The 20,363-nt window shown below is 38.5% G+C and overlaps 1 protein-coding gene across 3 annotated transcripts in view; it reads right to left on the bottom strand.

Annotated features, from left to right (window-relative positions):
- ADGB (androglobin) overlaps positions 1 to 20,363 on the bottom strand; it is a 185,801-nt gene that overhangs the window by 84,381 nt on the left and 81,057 nt on the right. For all 3 annotated transcript variants that reach the window (XM_040238642.1, XM_040238644.1, XM_040238643.1), the window contains 6 exons: positions 19,330 to 19,420; positions 12,929 to 13,058; positions 9,572 to 9,605; positions 7,997 to 8,180; positions 6,638 to 6,701; positions 2,141 to 2,243 (listed from right to left, as the gene is read on the bottom strand). In XM_040238642.1, coding sequence (XP_040094576.1) covers positions 2,141 to 2,243; positions 6,638 to 6,701; positions 7,997 to 8,180; positions 9,572 to 9,605; positions 12,929 to 13,058; positions 19,330 to 19,420 — 606 coding nt within the window. The remainder of the gene's footprint in view (positions 1 to 2,140; positions 2,244 to 6,637; positions 6,702 to 7,996; positions 8,181 to 9,571; positions 9,606 to 12,928; positions 13,059 to 19,329; positions 19,421 to 20,363) is intronic.

The raw sequence follows: 20,363 nt of genomic DNA, 5'->3' as shown, positions 1-20,363 counted from the left end.
GTGAGAGTATAGTTGGCCATCACTAGTATTGCTTTTTTATCAATATGACATTAATAATAATAATATAATTATAATAATATTAACAACAACCAACAATTAGACATATTCTGAAAATGCTCATAAAACACTAGAAATTATGCTGGGTAAGTAGTTATGGGAAATAATACTCGAGAGGAAGCAAGATCTTCATTCCTATTCCTACTTTTCTCCTCGTAGTCATTCCCACAGCTGAAGAAACCAGGAATGGAAAAGTTAGAAAAAAAGAGGTCAGCCAGGGATATTTCATTGTAGTATACCACTGCTTTTCTTACTTAGAGCAGTAATCACAATATCCTGCTGGATGCAATTTTAAAGGAGGAAAATTACTACATCTGGGGAAATGAGAGATTTTCCTAAGAAAGTGTCAAAACAAGGGCAAAATATGCTACATTTTATCTAAGTTTTTTACCTCTGATTCTTAGCTTTCAGTGTGTGGAGAAATAACATAATTAACAAAACTTTCATTTCAATTAAATTAACCTTTTAAATTTAATTGTATTTTGTAAATTAATTAAAACAATCTAATTAAACTTTAATTAACTTTTTAAAATCTGAAAATGGGTAGAAAATATTATTCTTCATTGGTAGCTGAGGGCAAAATACTTCTTGCCTTGTTCTGCAGCTAACCCTCAAGCTAATGTTACAGGCCACCACGTGATCTGAAACACTTCCATGCATTTGGAGTTTCAATGTTCTAGGATGTGGTGCAGCTTAGGAACTGTTGGTTAGGTAGACATACTAAACTCACACCGCTGAAATCTGGAAAGTTTATTCAACAAATATTTATTGCCTACCTGCTACACATGATACCACTTAAAACATTGGGTATATCTTGGTAGGAAAACCAGTCTCTGCCGTCAAGGTAGGCAAGAAATTCAATATTAAGCATGCAGCAAATATTTATACCTGTGCAGGGTCAGAGCTGTTCATTTGAGTTACATATAAAGGCTTTAGTAAAACAAGTCAATCAAAGAATACTGTTTTGTGCATTTGTGCATGTGTTCACAAGAAACCGGCCTTAGAGAAGAAAAGAAACAGTCTCTCTGTTAGAATAGGAAGGAAAGGTGATTAGAGCTTCAGAGAGTTCAATGTGAGGAGATGAGTGGGTCATTTCTGATCTCTTCTCTCTCTTCAGTGAAAACAATAGCAAGGTCATCACCTGAAAAGGAGGAAGGATGGAGTGGGAATTGGAGATTTGAAGATGGAGAGAGATCTGCAGGTTTGCAATAATCATCCATAAGAATGAAAGTTTGGAGAATGAATGAACTTGGGGAATGTTGACAGTGCTTAGGTCATTTTTTTGTTTGTTCTTTTTGAGGTTTGTGGTCCTCAATTTAAAATGGGGCTAGGTAATAAGAATTTTTTTCTTCAGTTACACTCAGCTGCTCTGATGCAACCCCAGGTCAGGCACAGAGATATTTTCAACCAGTATTAGGGTTTTGTCAGGAACATAGCTTGAGAGGGTAAGAAAGCACTTGTGTTGAGGGCACATGTGAAGAAACATCAATAAATACAATGATGGGCCATGGAAACTGTGTTGAGACTCAGAGAAATAAGGATCTGATGAGGGTGGACACAGAAAAAGTTGTAAGGTTGATGAATGGTGGTCCCCATTCAGCCCAAGAATTGTAGGCGTGGGAATTCTAGACAGAGTGAACTGGAGCTTCAGGTGGGGGGTCAGAGAGCTTAAGATTGATTGAGATAATACAGTTATTAGTACAATAAAGTCTAAATAAAACCATGATAGTAGGGGCCCAGGGCGGGATGGAGATAAAGGTCTTTGGAAGAGTCAAATGGAAGAAGAAAGAGCTTGTGATTTTAAAAAGATTTTTAAAGAATCAAGAATGATGACATGTATAAGGGGAAAGAGAAACAGAGGGACTAGGTGTTCTAAAGAGGTGATCATATGACCAGAACAAAGAGAGAGAGATGGGTGGCAAGAATGAGCATACTCCTTGCTGTCAGAGGAGCAGGAAGTTCTTAGGAGGTCTAGAGAGGGGATAAGTTCCTTCATTCGGTGTCTAAAATTTGTAGTATACATTTCCCCTGAATAGAAAGTAAGCTGGGCTTTCAGACTGTAATTTTCTCATGGCCTTCTTACCTCCAGATTCTCCCCAGCGTACCAATGCAGAAAAGCAGATCAGCAGTTCAATGGGCTTTAAACTGTCTATGAATAGGTGATAGGACACACGTTCATCTGAAAACTGCAAGAAATAGACTAATTGTTGCATTTCATATCAGCCTGTTCCTGCTGGTATTTCCCAATTCTAATGAAAGTACAATACTTGACATTCATAGAGCATTTAGTGTGTTCTAGACACCACAAGTACTTTACAGATTTAATGAAAGGAAGAAGATCACACTGGTGCCTGCTGGCAGCAGTCAATGGAAACCGTGTCTGCAGACACTGAGACCGGCCACCATATCAGAGAGAGACAAATCTCTCCTCTGTGAGTAAAGAAAGGGGGTATGCTTGTTCCAGAAATGACAGTAGAGGAAGAAATTGAGCCCACAGCTGAGCAGTGCTCAGAAAATAGGTCCCTGATAAGTAAACAGGGAGAGAATAGAAATGTATTAAGGTAGGCTACTTGGGCTTCCCTGTTGGCTCAGATAGTAAAGAATCTGCCGGCAATGAGGGAGACCTGGGTTCAACCCAATGGTTGGGAAGATCCCCTGAAGAAGGGCATGGCAACCCACTCCAGTATTCTTGTCTGGAGAATCCTCTGGACAGAGGAGCCTGCCTACAATCCTTGGGGATCACAAAGAGTGACACACAACTGAGTGATTAAGCACATGCTACTTGGTGCTTTTTGCTATTACTCCTTCATTCTACAAGGTCTTCAGAACTATACCCATTGCATGCTAATGAACCAAACTGGGGGCTTTCTTTGTGGCTCAGCTGGTAAAGAATCTGCCTGCAATGTGGAAGACATGGGTTTATTCCCTGGGTTGGGAAGATCCCCTGGAGAAGGGAAAGGCTACCCATTCCAGAACTAAGCTGGATTTTTGCTTGGGGCATGCAATAAAATATTGAGCAAAACTGGAATATCTCTTAGTGGACAGGCACATAAGGATTACATGAATATGGTTTCAATCCATTTTAGGTAGGTACTATTAACATCTATAATTATGGATGAAGAAACTGAAATACAGAGAGGGTAAGTAATTCATCAAAGGTCACAGAACTTGCAAGTAGCACAGCTGAGATTCAAAAGTAAGTCTCTCTATCTACTAATACCTAACTCCAATGTTGGCCTTTCAATCATTGTGCTATTACTGCACTTCAATTTCCCAGTGCTTCAACATAATTTTGACTGATGGTGTATGGTAAATGTGTTAATTTAATTGTCATTATACTTTAAGGCAATGGCACCCCACTCCAGTACTCTTGCCTGGAAAATCCCATGGACGGAGGAGCCTGGTGGGCTGCAGTCCATGGGGTCTCGAAGAGTCGGACATGACTGAGCGACTTCACTTTCATGCATTGGAGGAGGAAATGGCAGCCCACTCCAGTGTTCTTGCCTGGAGAATCCCAGGGACGGCGGAGCCTGGTGGAGTGCCATCCATGGGGTTGCACAGAGTTGGACACGATTGAAGCAATTTAGCAGCAGCAGCAGCATACTTTAAAGGCTTTCTATATTATTTTACAACAATATTTAAATAACAAGTTGAAATGCAAAAAAAAACAAGCTATATTGTGAAAAATAAATCCTTTATAATCAAGTATAATAAGATTCCTAGAAATGTTTGATGCAATGTAACTATTTAAAATGATTGCATCACTCAGTTTTCCAATAGTTAGCATTTGACACTTTATTTTAATTTTATTTTGTTTTCTTTTGTCTGCAATATGTTGGTGATAGAGGCAGTTGTTTCAAATACTCCCTGTCTAAAACTCTGAAGGACCTTGGATTTGCCGGTGTAGCCTGTGTGAGCAAGGAGGAGGCTCTACCTATAACTCATTTGCCATCATTTTAAATTGTCTGAGAATTTGAAGATGAGGTGGCCCTGGAGGCCACATGAAGGGAATCTGCCCTGGTGCAGGCATGAGACATCTTTGCAAGCCCCTGCCAGCTCCCATGACATCACCCATGGGGACAGCTAAAGGATGTGCACAGGATTAAGCCTCAGACTCTGTGTTCCCAGTTCAGCAGGCAGTGCCTGTGGCCACTAAAATCAGGACTAAAAGTGAAAGTGTTAGTTGCTCAGTCGTGTCTGACTCTTTGCAACCTCATGGACTGTAGCCTACCAGGCTCCTCTGTGTGTGGGGTTCTCCAGGCAAGAATACTGGAGTGGATTGCCATGCCCTTCTCCAGAGGATCTTTCCTACTCAGGTATTGAATCTGGGTCTGCTGCATTGCAGGCAGATTCTTTACCATCTGAGCCACCAGGGAAGCCCCTAAATCAGGACTGCCTAGCCTCAGACCATGGGCAGTCCAAACTAAAGGCCGTTAATTTTGGGTACTAACAACATCCTTTAAGTCATCATTTTCTCAGACCATTGATGTTAAAAAAAAATTCAGGGGGATGAAGGGACTCATAATGGATGCTGTCATTTTATTTTGCCAAGCCAGAACTTTAAAAGGAAAATAAAATTCTGTATTTACCATCACTTCATAAAAATGTCCAAACACACACACACACATACATATTAGGGTGGCAATGTATAACAAAAACTCATGTGCCAAATGCTCTTGGTAATAATAATGACAGCCAGCATTTCACTTACTAAGTATTAGACATTCTTCTAAGTGTTTTACACAAATTCTCTCATTCCTTTCTCAACTCTGATGTAGGTCTCTCACTGCCATTGTATAAATAAGTAAACTGAGGCAAAGAGTCCTATCCCAAGTGAAATCTGCATTCAAAACCAGGCAGTCTGGCTCCAGAGCCATGGATCTGCTTCCTCCGAAGGTGCAGTAGTGAGAAAGGCACAGGCTTCACTGAGGACAAATCTGGTTTTCCTGATGTTTGTGCCACTTACTAGTTTGGTGGTCTTGGGCATTTTACCCAAACCTGGTCTGCCTCAGTTTCCTAACCTTAAAATTGATAATAATAATAGTCTTTTCATTGGGTTTGCCTTGAAGAGTTGATGCAAAAAAGAACGTAGTTCAAGGCTGGGAACAGAGGGGGCACCTATAAATGACTATCATTTAACTGTTGCCTGTAATTTGAATATGATGACATTCCTAAATTAACTGTAAATGGTAAATACATATCATACCACACACTGGGTTCTGCTATTCTCAATTAACAGTTTGGGTTTTGTTTGTTTGCTTTTGCCTTGTTTGTTTTTTTATCTTCATAAAGTCAAAGCATTCCTCTGGGTATATTTTGTAGACAGACTACCGAGCCAGGTCAGTCATTCTGCCAGCCCCAGTCACTAGTACAGAGCTGATTCGTACTTTCAGAGCAGGCAACCAGCTACAAAGTACCTCTTGAGGGATGCTCAAAAAGGTTTTCTTCTCTGCATTTTCATGTAGTACAAGGGCAAAGGGAGAAGTCATCTCCAAGCCTTCTTACTTTCCCCAACTCTGCATTAGCTCAGCCAGATGTTGAGTTATCACTGGGGGCTTGCATGGCCCCATACAAGCAACAAGCACGTTTCAGTGTGATTTAGTTTCCCAGGATATATTTCATCATCTTCTCCAAAATTCTACTCCATGTTGAGACTTGTTCATTAATTCATTCAACAATTTTTTTTAAAACCAAGTTCCTACTTCATGCCAGGGCCTGTACTGCAACAGTAAAGACAAGGACAGAGTCCTCCTTAAGATGCTGACATGAAGTGGACAGGTAGGTGGAGGAACACAGAGGAAAGACCATACAGTTTGGATGGAGGGAGGAAAGTGTTTGAGTGTGGACAGTCACACGGAATGCATGGAGAGAGCATACTTGACTTGGCCAGGGAAGGAGGTCTCATGGCATCTGTGCTGCTCTGAGAGACTTGTAGACCCTGGCCAGAGGAAGGGGAATGAACTTCAAGCAGTGGGCAGGACTAACATGAATTAATTTCAAGCAGAGGGAAGAATGTGGGCTGATATAGCAAAAATGATAGTGAAAATGTGCTTATGTTTTAGGAATTGTGTGCAAGTTAGTGAACATTAATTAGCAGAAGACATATGAGATGTCGGTTTGATCCCTGGGTTGTGAAGATCCCTTGGAGGAGGGCTTGGCAATCCACTCCAGTACTCTTGCCTGGAGAATCCCGTGGACAGAGGAGCCTGGTGGGCTATAGTCCATAGGGTTGCAAAGAGTTGGACATGACTAAAGAGACCTAGCATGCAAGCAGGCATAGTGAATTTTTTGTGCTTTTCCTCCCTTTATTTATAAGTTAAAATTTCCTTAGTGTGAATTTATAGAATAATGCATCTCAGGGTTGAACTGCTGCAATGTAATCATATGGATCACAGTTGGAAATACCAGGTAGCATAATTTTGCTTATTGTCTGGGTAAGCAATCAGTAGAAGACCCTAACAATTTTTAAAATACAATTATATTAGAAGTTTAGAAATGCTTGATAAATTTGAAAGTGTTTTTCACTAGCATGATTCCATCAAAAATTTAAGAAGTGAAAGAGAAGATATAATGTATTTACCTTGAATTCTGATTTTTGAAAGTTAAGGCAATATGAACTTGGTCTGTGGAAAATATATATAGTCCTGAAAAACATTTATAACAGGTTATTGTCATTATATGCAACAGACTAGTACTACATATTAAGTTTCTCAGACATGAATAATTATAGGCAAAACAGGTAAAGATAGATGAAAATTACAAGAAATAATAACAACTCAGAGAAGGAAAACATGGTTGCCAGGGCTGAGGGTGGGGAAAACAAGAGATGGTAAAAAGAGTACAAACTTTCTGTTACAAGATGAATTAAGGTTTGAAGATCTAACGTAAAATATGGTGAGTATTGTTGATAACACTACATTGGATAATTAAAATGTGCTCAAAGAACAGAACCTATATGTTCTCACACAAAATAAAAAGGTAAACATATGAGGTGATAGATATGTTAATTAAATGGATGGAGGGATCTTTCACAATATGTATGTGTTTTAATTCATCACCATGTACACATTTTTTTTGTGTGTGTATAATTGCTTTACAAAGTTGTGTTAGTTTCTGCTATTACAATGAAGTGAAACAGCCATATATCCCCTCCTTCTGGAGCCTCCCTCCCACTCCACCCCTCTAGGTCATCACAGAGCACTCAGCTAAGCTCCCTGTACTATATAGCAGGTTCCCACATCTATTTTACATACGGTAGTGTATATATGTCCAGAGAAGGCAATGGCACCCCAGTCCAGTACTCTTGCCTGGAAAATCCCATGGATGGAGGAGCCTGAAAGGCTGCATGCAGTCCATGGGGTCGCTAAGAGTCAGACACAACTGAGCGACTTCACTTTCACTTTTCACTTTCATGTACTGGAGAAGGAAATGGCAATCCACTCCAGTGTTCTTGCCTGGAGAATCCCAGAGACAGGGGAGCCTGGTGGGCTGCCATCTATGGGGTCGCACAGAGTCGGACATGACTGAAGTGACTTAGCAGCAGCAGCAGTGTATATATGTCAGTCTTAATCTCCCAATTCATCCACCCTCCATGCATACTAAGTATTTATAATTTTATCTGTCAATTGTATATAAACAAAGCTGGGAAAAATAATAACTGTATTGAAATAGTTGCCTGACAGGGATGCAAATGATCTCTCTTGGTGAATAAAGTTAAACAAAAAATAAGTCTTTGAGAAGAGACTGAAATTGGCCTCAAACTGGTTTGGCTACTCATGCTTCATGTGGACAATCAACTCATCCATATTTCCTTCTAATATTTTTGTTTACTATTAGATCAACACCAGACTAACACTGGTTTAACTCTTTTAAATGAAAGCTAAAAATCAAAGGCTTACATATTTATTATATTACACACACACATAAAATTTATACTTACTGAAAGCATACACAGAAGTCTTCAAAATCCAACCATATTTCTTTAGAAACACCATTATTTATTGTTGTAAGTTCCTCCTGCGATTTTTCCTGTGTTGCTGTTGTCTGGCTGGTCAAATCTTTTTCCAAACTGACTCCTTCAGCTGGATGGACTGTGTCATTGACTCCATAGTCTGCTAGTTCATCTGTGCAGAGCAGAAGACAACAGTGTCAAACACGCCTAAGGTGTGAAATACTGTTATTAAGGTATGGAAAACAGTAGAGGGGAGCTCTTGTATTGAAGTCTGTTTTTGAGAAAATATTTCCTGAGATAGTCATTTCCATGCAGGCCTCAGATTTGTAGAGGTCCATGCAGAGATCCATTTTCATATGCTCAGGAGAATTTAATCCTACCTTATAAGCAGAGTGTCCAGAAAATCCAAAAACACTTTTGTAAATGTGTGCACACATTCTTTAGAGATTGTAAAGTTATAACAGAATTTAGCTGCTTATGCTTTATGTATAATCAAACCAGTCACTCCTAAAGGAAATCAACCCTGAACATTCACTGGAAGGACTGATGCTGAAGCTGAAGTTCCAATACGTTGGCCACCTGATGTGAAGAGATGACTCACCAGAAAAGACCCTGATGCTGGGAAAGATTGAGGGCAAGAGGAGAAGGGGACAACAGAGAATGAGATGGTTGGGTGGCATCACTGAGTCAATGGACATGAGTTTGAGCAAACTCAGGGAGATAATGAAAGATAGGGAAGCCCAACATGCTACAGTTTATGGGGGCACAAAGAGCCAGACGCAACTTAGCCACTGAACAATGCATGTAAAATCTGCTATAAACTGACATTAAGAGATGGGATGGCCCAGTCAACAGAAGAAGAAACAAACACTTGAAAGATCTATGGTGACTGACATCTTTCTATAGGACAATTGATCTCCATAGTCAGTGATTCTGCAATCTTATTTTATGTTTATCAAGGCCATAAATTTCCTGTATACTTTCTGGAACCACAGTGTTATATATACACATGCCACCCAACATTGTTTTTGGATTTGAGCCTTGGGAGTTCGCTCCCTGGGTCGGGAAGATCTCCTGGAGAAGGGAATGGCAACCCACTCCAGTAATCTTGCCCAGAGAATCCCATGGACAGAGGAGCCTGGTGGCACTCCATGGGGTCACACAGAGTCAGGCAAGACCGCGCAACTACAAGTCCATGGGGTCACAGAGTCAGACGTGACTGAGCAACTCACACTTTTACACACACAAGTCATTATTTAGGAACTGAGGAATCTGCAGTGGTTTTAGTGCTTTGATCCAACGTGCATGCATTAAAACACATGAGCATGACTCATGGGGCTTTAATCAGATTGTCTTTCATGTTGACTTTAAGCTTGAATTTAACGAGTGTGATCATCTGATTTTTCTAGCCGGGAGCAGATTAGACTCGACACATCAGAGGAGCCCTTGGGGTGAGAGGAGGGGAGCTGGGAACAGAAGGGAGAGCAAGAAGCTGTCAGGAAGCAGAGACCCCTTTGTATTGTGATGTCTGAGGAAAAAGTCATGAGAAGATTATTGATTTACCTTTTCCGAGTACAGGTTGTGAAGCAACATTTCCCTGTGAATTGAAAGGAACACACTGAGAAATCATTTATAAGTTCAACAAAACATGACTGCTTTCTAAAGCACCACGGTTTTTAAAAGGGTTCATACAGTCTTCTAAACACTGGAGAAATCGAAATTTCTCTAAATCCTTACTAAAACATACAGCAAAATGGAATTTGTTTTCAACCTTAAAATCCAAAAGCTGTGAATTTGACTGAGAGTTTACATTTGTGACATTAAAATACTGCTTATATGAGCTTATTACATGTTTGAATCTTATAAGAAAATTTAAATTAAAACAATAATATCCCTGAGTAGATATGTTAGATGGTACGAGACACCGATAATTTATAATTTATATACCAACAATTTATACTGATTGACTAAAATGAGATTATGATTAGTGGTTACTATACAGAAACTAGTGGGGCTTCCCATGCAGCTCAGTTGGTAAAGAATCTGCCTGCAATGCAGGAGACCTGGGTTTGATTCCTAGGTCAGGAAGATCCCCTGGAGAAGGAGATGGCAACCCACTCCAGTATTCTTGCCTGGAGAATCCCATGGACAGAGAAGCCTGGTGGGCTACAGTCCATGGAGTTGCAAGAGTTGGACACGACTGAGTGACTAAGCACACATACAGAAACTAGAGAGGATTATTTCAAATTATTAAAAATGGTTTCTCAAACTTTTAACAGGGAAAATACATTGAATGCACATGCAGTACTCTTCTATTTCTAAAACACAATGAAAATAATTTAAAAGATAAAATTGTATAAATTTATACAGACTAGTGGTGGGTGATGCTAACAATATTTTGGATGATGTAAAGTGGGTGGAGAAGACAACAGAGTAGAGATAACTGAATATGAAGTGTTAGTGAGAAGCAAGCCCATCCAAGCCTTAGAAGCCCAGAAACAATTAGCAGGCATCTGAGAAGGAGAATACTCCAGTACTTTGGCCACCTGATGTGAAGAACTGACTCATTCAAAAGACCCTGATGCTGGGAAAGATTGAAGGCAGGAGGAGAAGGGGACAACAGAGGAGGAGATGGTTGGATGGCATCACTGACTCGATGGACATGAGTTTGAGTAAGCTCCAGGAGTTGGTGATGGACAGGGAAGCCTGGCGTGCTGCAGTCCATGGGGTTGCAGAGCATTGAACACATCTGAGTGACTAAACTGAACTGAAAAGGAGGAAATGAGATACAGGCTGAAAATATAGGGGTGGGTTGAATGTCTATATAAGGAATAGACAAGTCCCCACTTCTCCCTAATCCCTTCTGGTTCAGCATCTATCCTTCTTCAGCCTAAATAGGACACTGGAGCTTGATTTAAGTGGAGAAATTAAATGAAAAATCTCTAGATCTGGGTTCACAGACAGTGTGGGAAGTAAGAAAGGCTACTACAAAGAGAGGAGAGTAATTAAGTGAACATCCACATGATGAACTTTGAGACTCTAAGGAGCTCTGCTGCTTGGCTTTAGTAACTCTGGTGGATAAAAGTATGACAATCCTTACCACCACATTCCACCCCAGCAGGGAGATTAGAGAACCCTTAACCTATGAAACTGAACAGAGCTGGAGGAAAACCTCAGGGAATCTCATATTTGGAGCCAGTCCCACCCACAAATGAAGCTCATTTATCCCCAATTATCTCAAGTTAAAGCTACCAGCTGACAAGCTCTATCCATGCCATAAAGCTTCTAATCAGCAGCCCTTTAATGTCATAAACTCCTTATATATGTATAACAAAGTACTACCAGGCAATTGAGGAAAGAGCCCCATATAAAAGAAAGAAACTAATGGATGTGGCTAGAGAGATTCATAGGAACCAGAAATTATCATATAAGGAGATGTTTTAAAAGTTAGTATTATCAGAAAGTTAAGAAGATAGTCATTTATCAAATAGTAAACTTCTATAAAAATACATCAAGAACAAGGTAGAGCTCTTAGAATCTAAAAATAGGAAAGTGAAATAAATTCAACAGAGAGTTTGAATGTAAAGCTGATTTAAAAAAAAAAGAGACTAAAACTGAAAAAACTTTTGAAAGAAAACATAGGTGAAGAGCTTCGTGACATTGGATTTGACACTGGTTTCTTAGATTTGACAACAAAAACACAGACGACAAAAGTAAAAAAAAAAATTGAGCTATGTAGAAAATCTTCTGTCATTCAAAAAGAGCTAATCAACAGTGAAAATGCAGCCTATGGAATGACAGAAATTATTTCCAAATTGTATGTGTAATAAGAGGTTAACATCAAGAATATACAAAGAACTTCTTGCTCTCATAATCTTCACTTTCCATGCATCTTCTCTCAGGGAGTATTAGAAGATGCGTGCCATCGAAATTAGAGTATAAAGTAGGAGGACAGCATAGTTTCCAAAAACTAGAAAATCCATCAGAGGAGAGAGAGAAGAGAAAGTCCCAGGATGACAATTGCAGGTTTATATCAGTTTGAACAAGAGCAAGAGAGCAAAGGATCCCAGGGGTGATGTCTCCAGGAAAATAGTCGGCATTGATAGAGTTATCTCACATGTTCGTGTGGTGAAGGTGTTCAGAGGGTGTTTGTTTAATGGTGTTTCTTTCTTTCTTTCTTTTTTTTTTAATTGTTTGGGACAGCTTCCTAATGTGTCATAGAAAAAATAAGCAAGTGAAAAAAAAATTGAAGCAATTAGTTGTACATAAAGTTGTATAAGAAAAAATACCTAATCCTTCCACAGCTAGAATATTTTTAAAGAACGAATATTTTTACCCCTTATCATCTTTCTTCCATTACAGCTGGAAGTAATGATGAAGGTGGAAGAAGAAACAGGTAAATAATTAATTCCTGACTTGTGCTAAATCTTAACTCTTAGGGAACATCTGAAAACAGTCATGTTTTCCCTATTATTTATATCTATCTTAAGAGGCAAAGGTAAGGCAGTTTTGCTGTTTAAAAATATGAACCATATAAGGCTGAGCTAGTCTGTGATAACAAACCAGTCCTGAAATCTCAATGGCTTTAACACATGGGGTTAATATCTCTCTCAGATTCAGTTCATTTAGGGGGACCCGATTTAAAGGGTTCCTTTCCCAGCTCAGACATACCAATATAAACCCTTGTATTTTGTAGCTCTGCCCCTGGGACACATGCTTTCCTGATTATTGTGGGAGGAGCAGAGGGGTACTTGTGTGGGGTACCTGTGGGGGTATTGTGAAATGGGTACATAAGAAGCTTATTTTCAGTATTATTTATTGTGCTCAAATACATTTATATACAATATATTTCACAGTTTAAGGAGGAAAAAAAACTTTCATCAGTAAGAACTGGGCTAATAATAAGAGTAACATAGTTACCTGAGACATAATTTTTGTCAACTGGTTTAAGTCTATCTGGCTAAAGGTTGCAGTTTCATCATTTTCAGTAAGGGAAGATAAACCAGATCCTGGAACCAGCCCTTTCTTAATAAAAGATCGTACAAAATGACTAAAAAAAAAAAAGAAGAACAATTTCTGTTAATCTTAACTTCTTGTTTAAAGGTACTAATAAATAACTGCAGTTTTTATTGAGATATAAGTGACATACAACATTATTATTAATTTCAGGTATTCAACATAAAAATCAGTATTTGTATACATGGCAAAATGGTAACCACAACTCTAAGAAATGTACATCACCACACATAGTTACAATTTCTTCCCCTTGTGGTAAGAACTTTTAAGGCCTACTCTCTTAGTAATTTTCAAATATGTAACACAGTAAATTAACTACGGCTTCCCTGGTGACCCAGCAGTAGAGTCCACCTGGGTCCATGCAGGAGACACGAGTTCAATCCCTAGGTTGGGAAGATTCCCTGGAGGAGGAAATGGCAACCCACTTCAATATTCTTGCCTGGGAAATCCCATGGACGGTGGAGCCTGGCAGGCTACAGGCCAAGGGGTTGCAAGTGTCAGACATGACTTAGGGACTAAAGCACCATCAATATTAACTATAGTTAGCATGCTACACATTGCATCCCCAGGACTTATTTATTTTATAACTGGAAGTTTGTATCTTTTGATTTCCTTCACCCATTTCATCCACCCTGACCCACTGCCTCTGGCAGCCACCAGTCTGTTCTCCCGTATCTATGAGTTTGTTTACTTGCTTAGATACCACAAAGAAGTGAGAATATATGGTATTTGTCTTCCTTGTCTGCCTAATTTCATTTGAGATGATGCCCTAAATATCCATCTGATCTGTATTGTCACAAGTAGCAAGATTTCCTTCTTTTTACAGTGATTGAATAATATCCCTTTATATTAATGTTTTGTCAACAATAGAAAGTCCTGATTTTGTTCATTTTATCAATCTCCTTCTTCCACAACCAGTAGTAGTTTTTTTTTTTTTTTTTTGATTTGTGTTAAAAACATTTAATTGCTTTCTATACTACTGAAGCTTCCCTGGTGGCTCAGATGGTAAAGTGTGTGCCTGCAATGCAGGAGACCCAGGTTCGATTCCTGGGTCGGGAAGATCCCCTGGAGAAGGAAATGGCAATCCACTCCTGCATTCTTGCCTGGAAAATCCCATGCACGGAGGAGCCTGATAGGCTACAGTCCATGGGGTCGCAAAGAGTCGGACACGACTGAGCAACTTCACATACTATTGAAGCACTAGTCTCTGTCAGACACTGCAATGCTGTAAAACTTTCCTGGAACACAGTTTATTTTAAAGGCTATGGTGGTCATCTTTGTTGGTGATCAGAACATACAGGAATCTTACATTTGGAATTGATTTAATTAAGTATCAGAGCAATGTATCAGTGAAATAAGAGTCAAAATTTTAATTATGCATGTGTGATATTTAGAGTAGCTAGCCAAGTACACTGTATTTTTCAGGTTATTAACTGACATGTCCCTCAAATCAACACTGCCAAAGCTAGAAGTTTATGGGTACAATATGATAGCATCACTGATTCAATGAACATGAACTTGGGCAAACTCTGAGAGATGGTGAGGGACAAGGAGGCCAAGTGTGCGGCACTCCATGAGGTTGCAGGGTTGCACACGACTTAGCAACTGGACAATAACAACAGAAGTATATTTGTTATAGTACAAATATTTTAGGTATGTGTGTTTCAAAGATAAAATTAATTTTCATGTATATAGAACTTCCTTTACTTTTGGATTTTTCCTTGCTGCTGCTGCTGCTGCTAAGTTGCTTCAGTAGTGTCTGACTCTGTGCAACCCCATAGATGGCAGCCTACCAGGCTCCTCTGTCCCTGGGATTCTCCAGGCAAGAACACTGGACTGGGTTGCCATTGCATTCTGTTTGGTAAAACTTGCTTTACCTCGTTTTAGCTTTTGTCTCAGATTTACCTGAAACTGCCACTAGAGGGTAGCACAAACTCTTGTGAAGCTCTGATTCTTGCAGACAAGGCCAGGAGCCAGGAACAGGCAAACCAGGCATATGGTTGCTACAATGACAATGTTTCAAGGAAAAGGAATTCTTTTATGCTGACCTGAGAACTCTATCAATCAGTCAGGTAGGATGAAATGCCATTCACACATATTTTTGCTTTTGTCTAGGCCAGTTACAATGGATATACAAGGAAATCCCTAACAGGTTCAAGCAGTGAATATGTTAACTGAATCCAATCAAGTGTTGAAGTCACCTAGAACCAGGTTACAGAATTTCATCCACCTTAATTAGGTAAAAAAACTGAAAGGAGGAATAAGAAAATCAAGTAAGGGAGTCACATGGGAAGTTCAGGTTGTGAAACAAACCTTTTGTGGTCCCTCTTAGCATAGAGATTCTAGACGTAGATGTGTGACACTTTGAATCCTGAAAAACTTAGTCCTGGTGGTCTGCAACTCCGGTTCATACAATGCACAAAATATCTGAGAAGTATGCAATCTCATTGAGCTAATAGATAATCAAAAACTATTTGGAATGATAAAATTATCATAGTGGGTAACACTAACTATAAAATTAAGTAGAAAAATTACAAGGTTTACTATTTTTATGTTTAAGAAAATTCTGTCTCTATGTGGTATTTTGTGTTTGCAACAGATGAAAAAAATGTAGTATGTTACATAATCTAACAAATTAGGCCATAAAACATAGCTTTATATTTAATTTTAGGCTTATAATGAAGTTATGGAGGCTTCCCTGGTGGCTCAGTGGTAAAGAATCCGCCTGCGATGCAAGAGACTCAGGTTCCATCCCTGGGTCGGGAAGGTCCTCAGAAGAAGGAAATGGCTACCCACTCCAGTATTCTTGCCTGGAGAATCCCATGGATAGAGGAGCCTGGTGGGCTACAGTCCAAGGGATTGCAAAAGGTCAGATACGAATGAGAGTTATAGGTATAAGAGAATTTTTGGTTTGTAAAATCTAAAAGTTCAGTTCAGTCATTCAGTCATGTCTGACTCTTTGTGACCCCATGGGCTGCAGCATGCTAGGCCTCCCTGTCCATCACCAACTCCTGGAGTTTACCCAAACTTATGTCCATTAAGTCAGTGATGCCATCCAACCATCTCATCTTCTGTGGTCCCCTTCTCCTCCTGCCTTCATCTTCCCCAGCATCAGGTCTTTTCAAATGAGTCAGCTCTTTGTATCAGGTGGCCAAAGGATTGGAGTTTCAGCTTCAGCATCAGTCCTCAATGAACACCCTGGACTGAGCTCCTTTAGGATGGACTGGTTGGATCTCCTTGCAGTCCAAGGGACTCTCAAGAGTCTTCTCCAACACCACGGTTCAAAAGTGTCAATTCTTATGCATTGGAAAAATCATGGTTCCCCAGAAACATCATTTTGATTATTTGAATTTTTAATGATGATTTATATAATTGGTAAGGGATGTCCCTGGTGGTTCAGACAGTAAGGAATCTGCCTGCAATAAGGGAGCCTGGGTTCAATCCCTGGTTCGGGAAGATTTCCTGGAAAAGGGAATGGCAACCCACTCCAGTATTCTTTCTTGGAGAATTCCATGAACAGAGGGGCCTGGCAGACTAGAGCCCATGGGGTCGCAAAGAGTGGAATATGACTGAGTGACTAACATTTTCTTCTTTCTTGTATAATTGGTAAGAGTTTATTTATTATTCTTTTTGGCTTTTAAAGTACTTAAAGAAAAATAAAATATGCCACTGTTGTAAATGCAATTTAAAATGTTTAAATAAATTCAGCTAACTTTAAAAACTTATTTAAGATTTTTATGGAAATTAATAATTTATTTCTATGATTTTTTACAAGTTAAAATGAAAGTTTGAGGAAAACTAGATTTGCAAATATGTAACAGAACAAATCTTTCAAACCAAGGTAGCAGCAAATTGATTTTTCTGTTTATAAGATTCACGTGGCTAACCATGTCTACTTTGCAGCCTAGCAGTCTCTCCTCACTCACTTTTCAGTGTTTAATCGTTGATGGCGCAGAACTGCAGGAGCCTTGAAAGTAAGATATTTCAATAATATTTCTAATATTTTCAACTTAAGTAGAATCCAAAAATTGTAGATTAACTGGCTATGATGCAAACAGGCTCTAGAAGTAGGAAAGTACAATGAATAGACTTCTGATCTAAATTCTGACTGCTTTTATTCATCAGTTTATACTCTTATCATAGATTTTAGTATATCCAAGGGAAGGATAAACCATATCTAGTGGTAACTGTATTCATGACATATAGAAGCCTATCATATATATACAAGCCATTCAAAAATTTTAATGATTTAAAAAATTAGAATAAAGTACACACATCATAAATGTAAAACCTGATGAAAACCTACTAAGTAAACACGGCCATATCACCATTATTCAGATCAAGAGATATTGTCAGGCCCCACAGATCCTGCCAGGTGCCCTTGCCCATCACAGCCAACACTCCTCCCCATGGGTAACTTCCCGATTATTGAGTTCCAGCACCACATATTGCTTTTATTAAAAAAAATCTGTATTAGTAAAATAATTAAAAATAAACCATGTACATTTTGTACCAGATTTCTTTGGTCTAATATTTTTGTATGTGACATTTATCCATGCTGATTTTTGTTGCAGTGTTTCTTTCACTTTATATCTATATATTATCATATTATCAGTCTTAGGTTTTACTATGATATCCAGCTGCAGTTTTCTCTGCATTTATATTATGTGACTTTTCTTAGAAATTCCTGAATCTTGATTTTGTTTTTTAACTTTTTGAATAATTTTCCCATTGTATTTTTATTTCATGATTATTCCCCAAACTCTATCCTGTACTTCTAAGGACCCATATACAAGTATGCTGATCTTTATCAACTTGTCTTATAAATCATTTGCTGTACTTTCCCTCATTTTTCTTTTTTTTTTTGGTTTTAGTCTCTGAACATCAGTCTGGATGTTGTCTTTTGACCTGTTTTTCATTTTTCTAACTTGTCTTTTACCTGTTTTACCTAATCTGTGATTAAACACATCCACTGAATTCTATATATCAGTTATTTTGTCTTCCTTGGTTCTAGAATCCCATTTTTTAAACCATTTTACATACTATTGATTATGATTTATTTTTATTTTTTATAACTTTATTGAGGGATTATTGAAGGATAGTTAACTGCACAAAGAATAAATTTGATAATCCTTGATATATGTACATATCCATGTGTTAGTTATCAATTGCTTCATAACAAATCACCACACTTTTAACGGTAAAATCATATCACCCACTGCTCCTTTTCATTTCTGCTATCTGTAGACTTCATTTTCACCACGATGAACTTCCCAGGTGGCACTAGTGATACAGAATCTGCTTGCCAATTCAGAAGATGCAAGAGATGTGGATTCAATCCCTGGGTGGAGAAGAGCCCCTGGAGTAGGAAATGGCCACCTGCTCCAGCTCCAGTATTCTTGCCTGGAAAATTCCATGGACAGAGGAACCTGGCAGGTTACAGTCCACAGGTTCACAAAGAGTCAGACACAACTGAGTGACTGAGCACATAGACATGAACTCATTAAAAACATGAGATCCAGGATCACAGGTTTTATTTCTATCCCTACTGTCACACTCAAATATTAGTAAATTTGGATTCTTCCTTCCCTTCTTTCTTTTTCTTCTTCATTGTCTTTGCTGTTATATTTAGTTAGCTCTTTTTGTTTGTTTGTTTCCTTCTAAGAGTGTCAGACTTCATCCCCCAGGTATTTATAACAATCATTTGATCTTGTGATTTAATTTACCAGGTAATAAAGAGCTGACTCATTTGAAAAGACCCCGATGCTGGGAAAGATTGAGGGCAGGCGGAGAAGGGATGAGATGGCTGGATGGCATCACAGACTCGATGGACATGGGTTTGGGTGAACTCCGGGAGTTGGTGATGGACAGGGAGGCTTGGCGTGCTGGGGTTCATGGGGTTGCAAAGAGTCGGACACAACTGAGCGAGTGAACTGAACTGAATCAAAAACATTTCCCAATGCTAACTTTTAAAGTAAAACAATATTGTAAAGTAATTAACCTCCAATTAAAATAAATTTATATTAAAAAATAAAGTAAAACAAAATATTGTGTCTCAGTATTTGGCTTCTCAGACAGAAGCCAAAGCTATGAAACCTGACATATTTAGGCCTTATTTTAACCAATTCAAAATTTATCTTAAATGTTTATTACTGTGAAATAGAACCTAAATTTTTGTTTTCCTATAATCACTGCATTTACACAAACTTAAATACATTTGCCACCAAACCATACATTTTTAACTATACAAATCACAAAATACTGTTAACAAGAGGTATTCGTGGGAAAGACTGTTAAATACTTACGTTTCTGTTGGAATTGTAAATGGAGTCATTCTATAATTCAAAAATGGACTTGAAATCTCAAGAAATTGGTCAGGCTTCTTTATTACTATTTCTAAAAACAGAAAGGTAGTGTTCTACACTTGTTAAAATAAATATTCCAAGTTTATATGTAGAATTTAACATTTAATGCAATACTGATTAAATTATCCATTTACTCAGCAAATTTCAGTAGACTTAAATAAAAATGTATGTGATACATAAAGTTTCGTACTAAAAAGGCTTTATAGATCCTGCCAATTTGAGATTTCTTTAGTCTTCCTTCAGTTGCTTTCCAGATTTACAACATGAAACAATGAAATCTCAAGGGAGAAAGTCTGTCATGTCTTCTAGAGTTATTACTGTACTTGGCATTCGCTGTTTTTTCAAGTACAAGAAAGACTTTCTATAAAAGTTTTTTACTGAAAAATGTTTTCTTTTAGTTAACCTCTAACAACACAATTGCTCAAGACATGAAAAAATAAGTGGGCTAGATACATGAAGTTAGTAGTAGAAGAACAGAAAATGTAACAAGTAAAGGTCAGAAGTAGAAAAGAAAGCAATAGGTCAAGAAATTAGTTATGGGTATTCCTAAAGGTGTCTGAAGATGACAAAGAAGTAACTTCTCAATGGATAAGGCACACAGCCCGTGCACTAATATGGTGAACAGTAAATTAAACATTAAGTATGATTATCTTAACAAAAGCCCCTATAGCAGTGGAAAAGATGCTCACAGGATGAAAAGAAGTGAGAATATGACACAGTGCATTTGACTTTTCTGTGCTTGTTCTGTGATCATCTCTAAATTGATCTCTTTCTCTGTTTCCTGTTATTTCCACTTGAAATACTAAACCCAGTGGAGAGAAGACAGCGATGTGGTAAGCCTCGAAGTGGAAGACCTCAGTTCTGGAATCCCATCAAGCCTGAGGTTTTCTTCCACAGCTTACAACAGAGACACAGAGTTATACAACAGTCAGTAGCAAAATCAGAAAAGAGCTGTAATATTTTTCAGCTATTTA

The sequence above is a fragment of the Oryx dammah genome, unplaced genomic scaffold, assembly GCF_014754425.2.
Source record: "Oryx dammah isolate SB20612 unplaced genomic scaffold, SCBI_Odam_1.1 HiC_scaffold_4, whole genome shotgun sequence".
Lineage (NCBI taxonomy): Eukaryota > Metazoa > Chordata > Mammalia > Artiodactyla > Bovidae > Oryx > Oryx dammah.
Note: the sequence above shows the minus strand (reverse complement) of the source record. Positions and strands in the feature narration are given on the sequence as shown.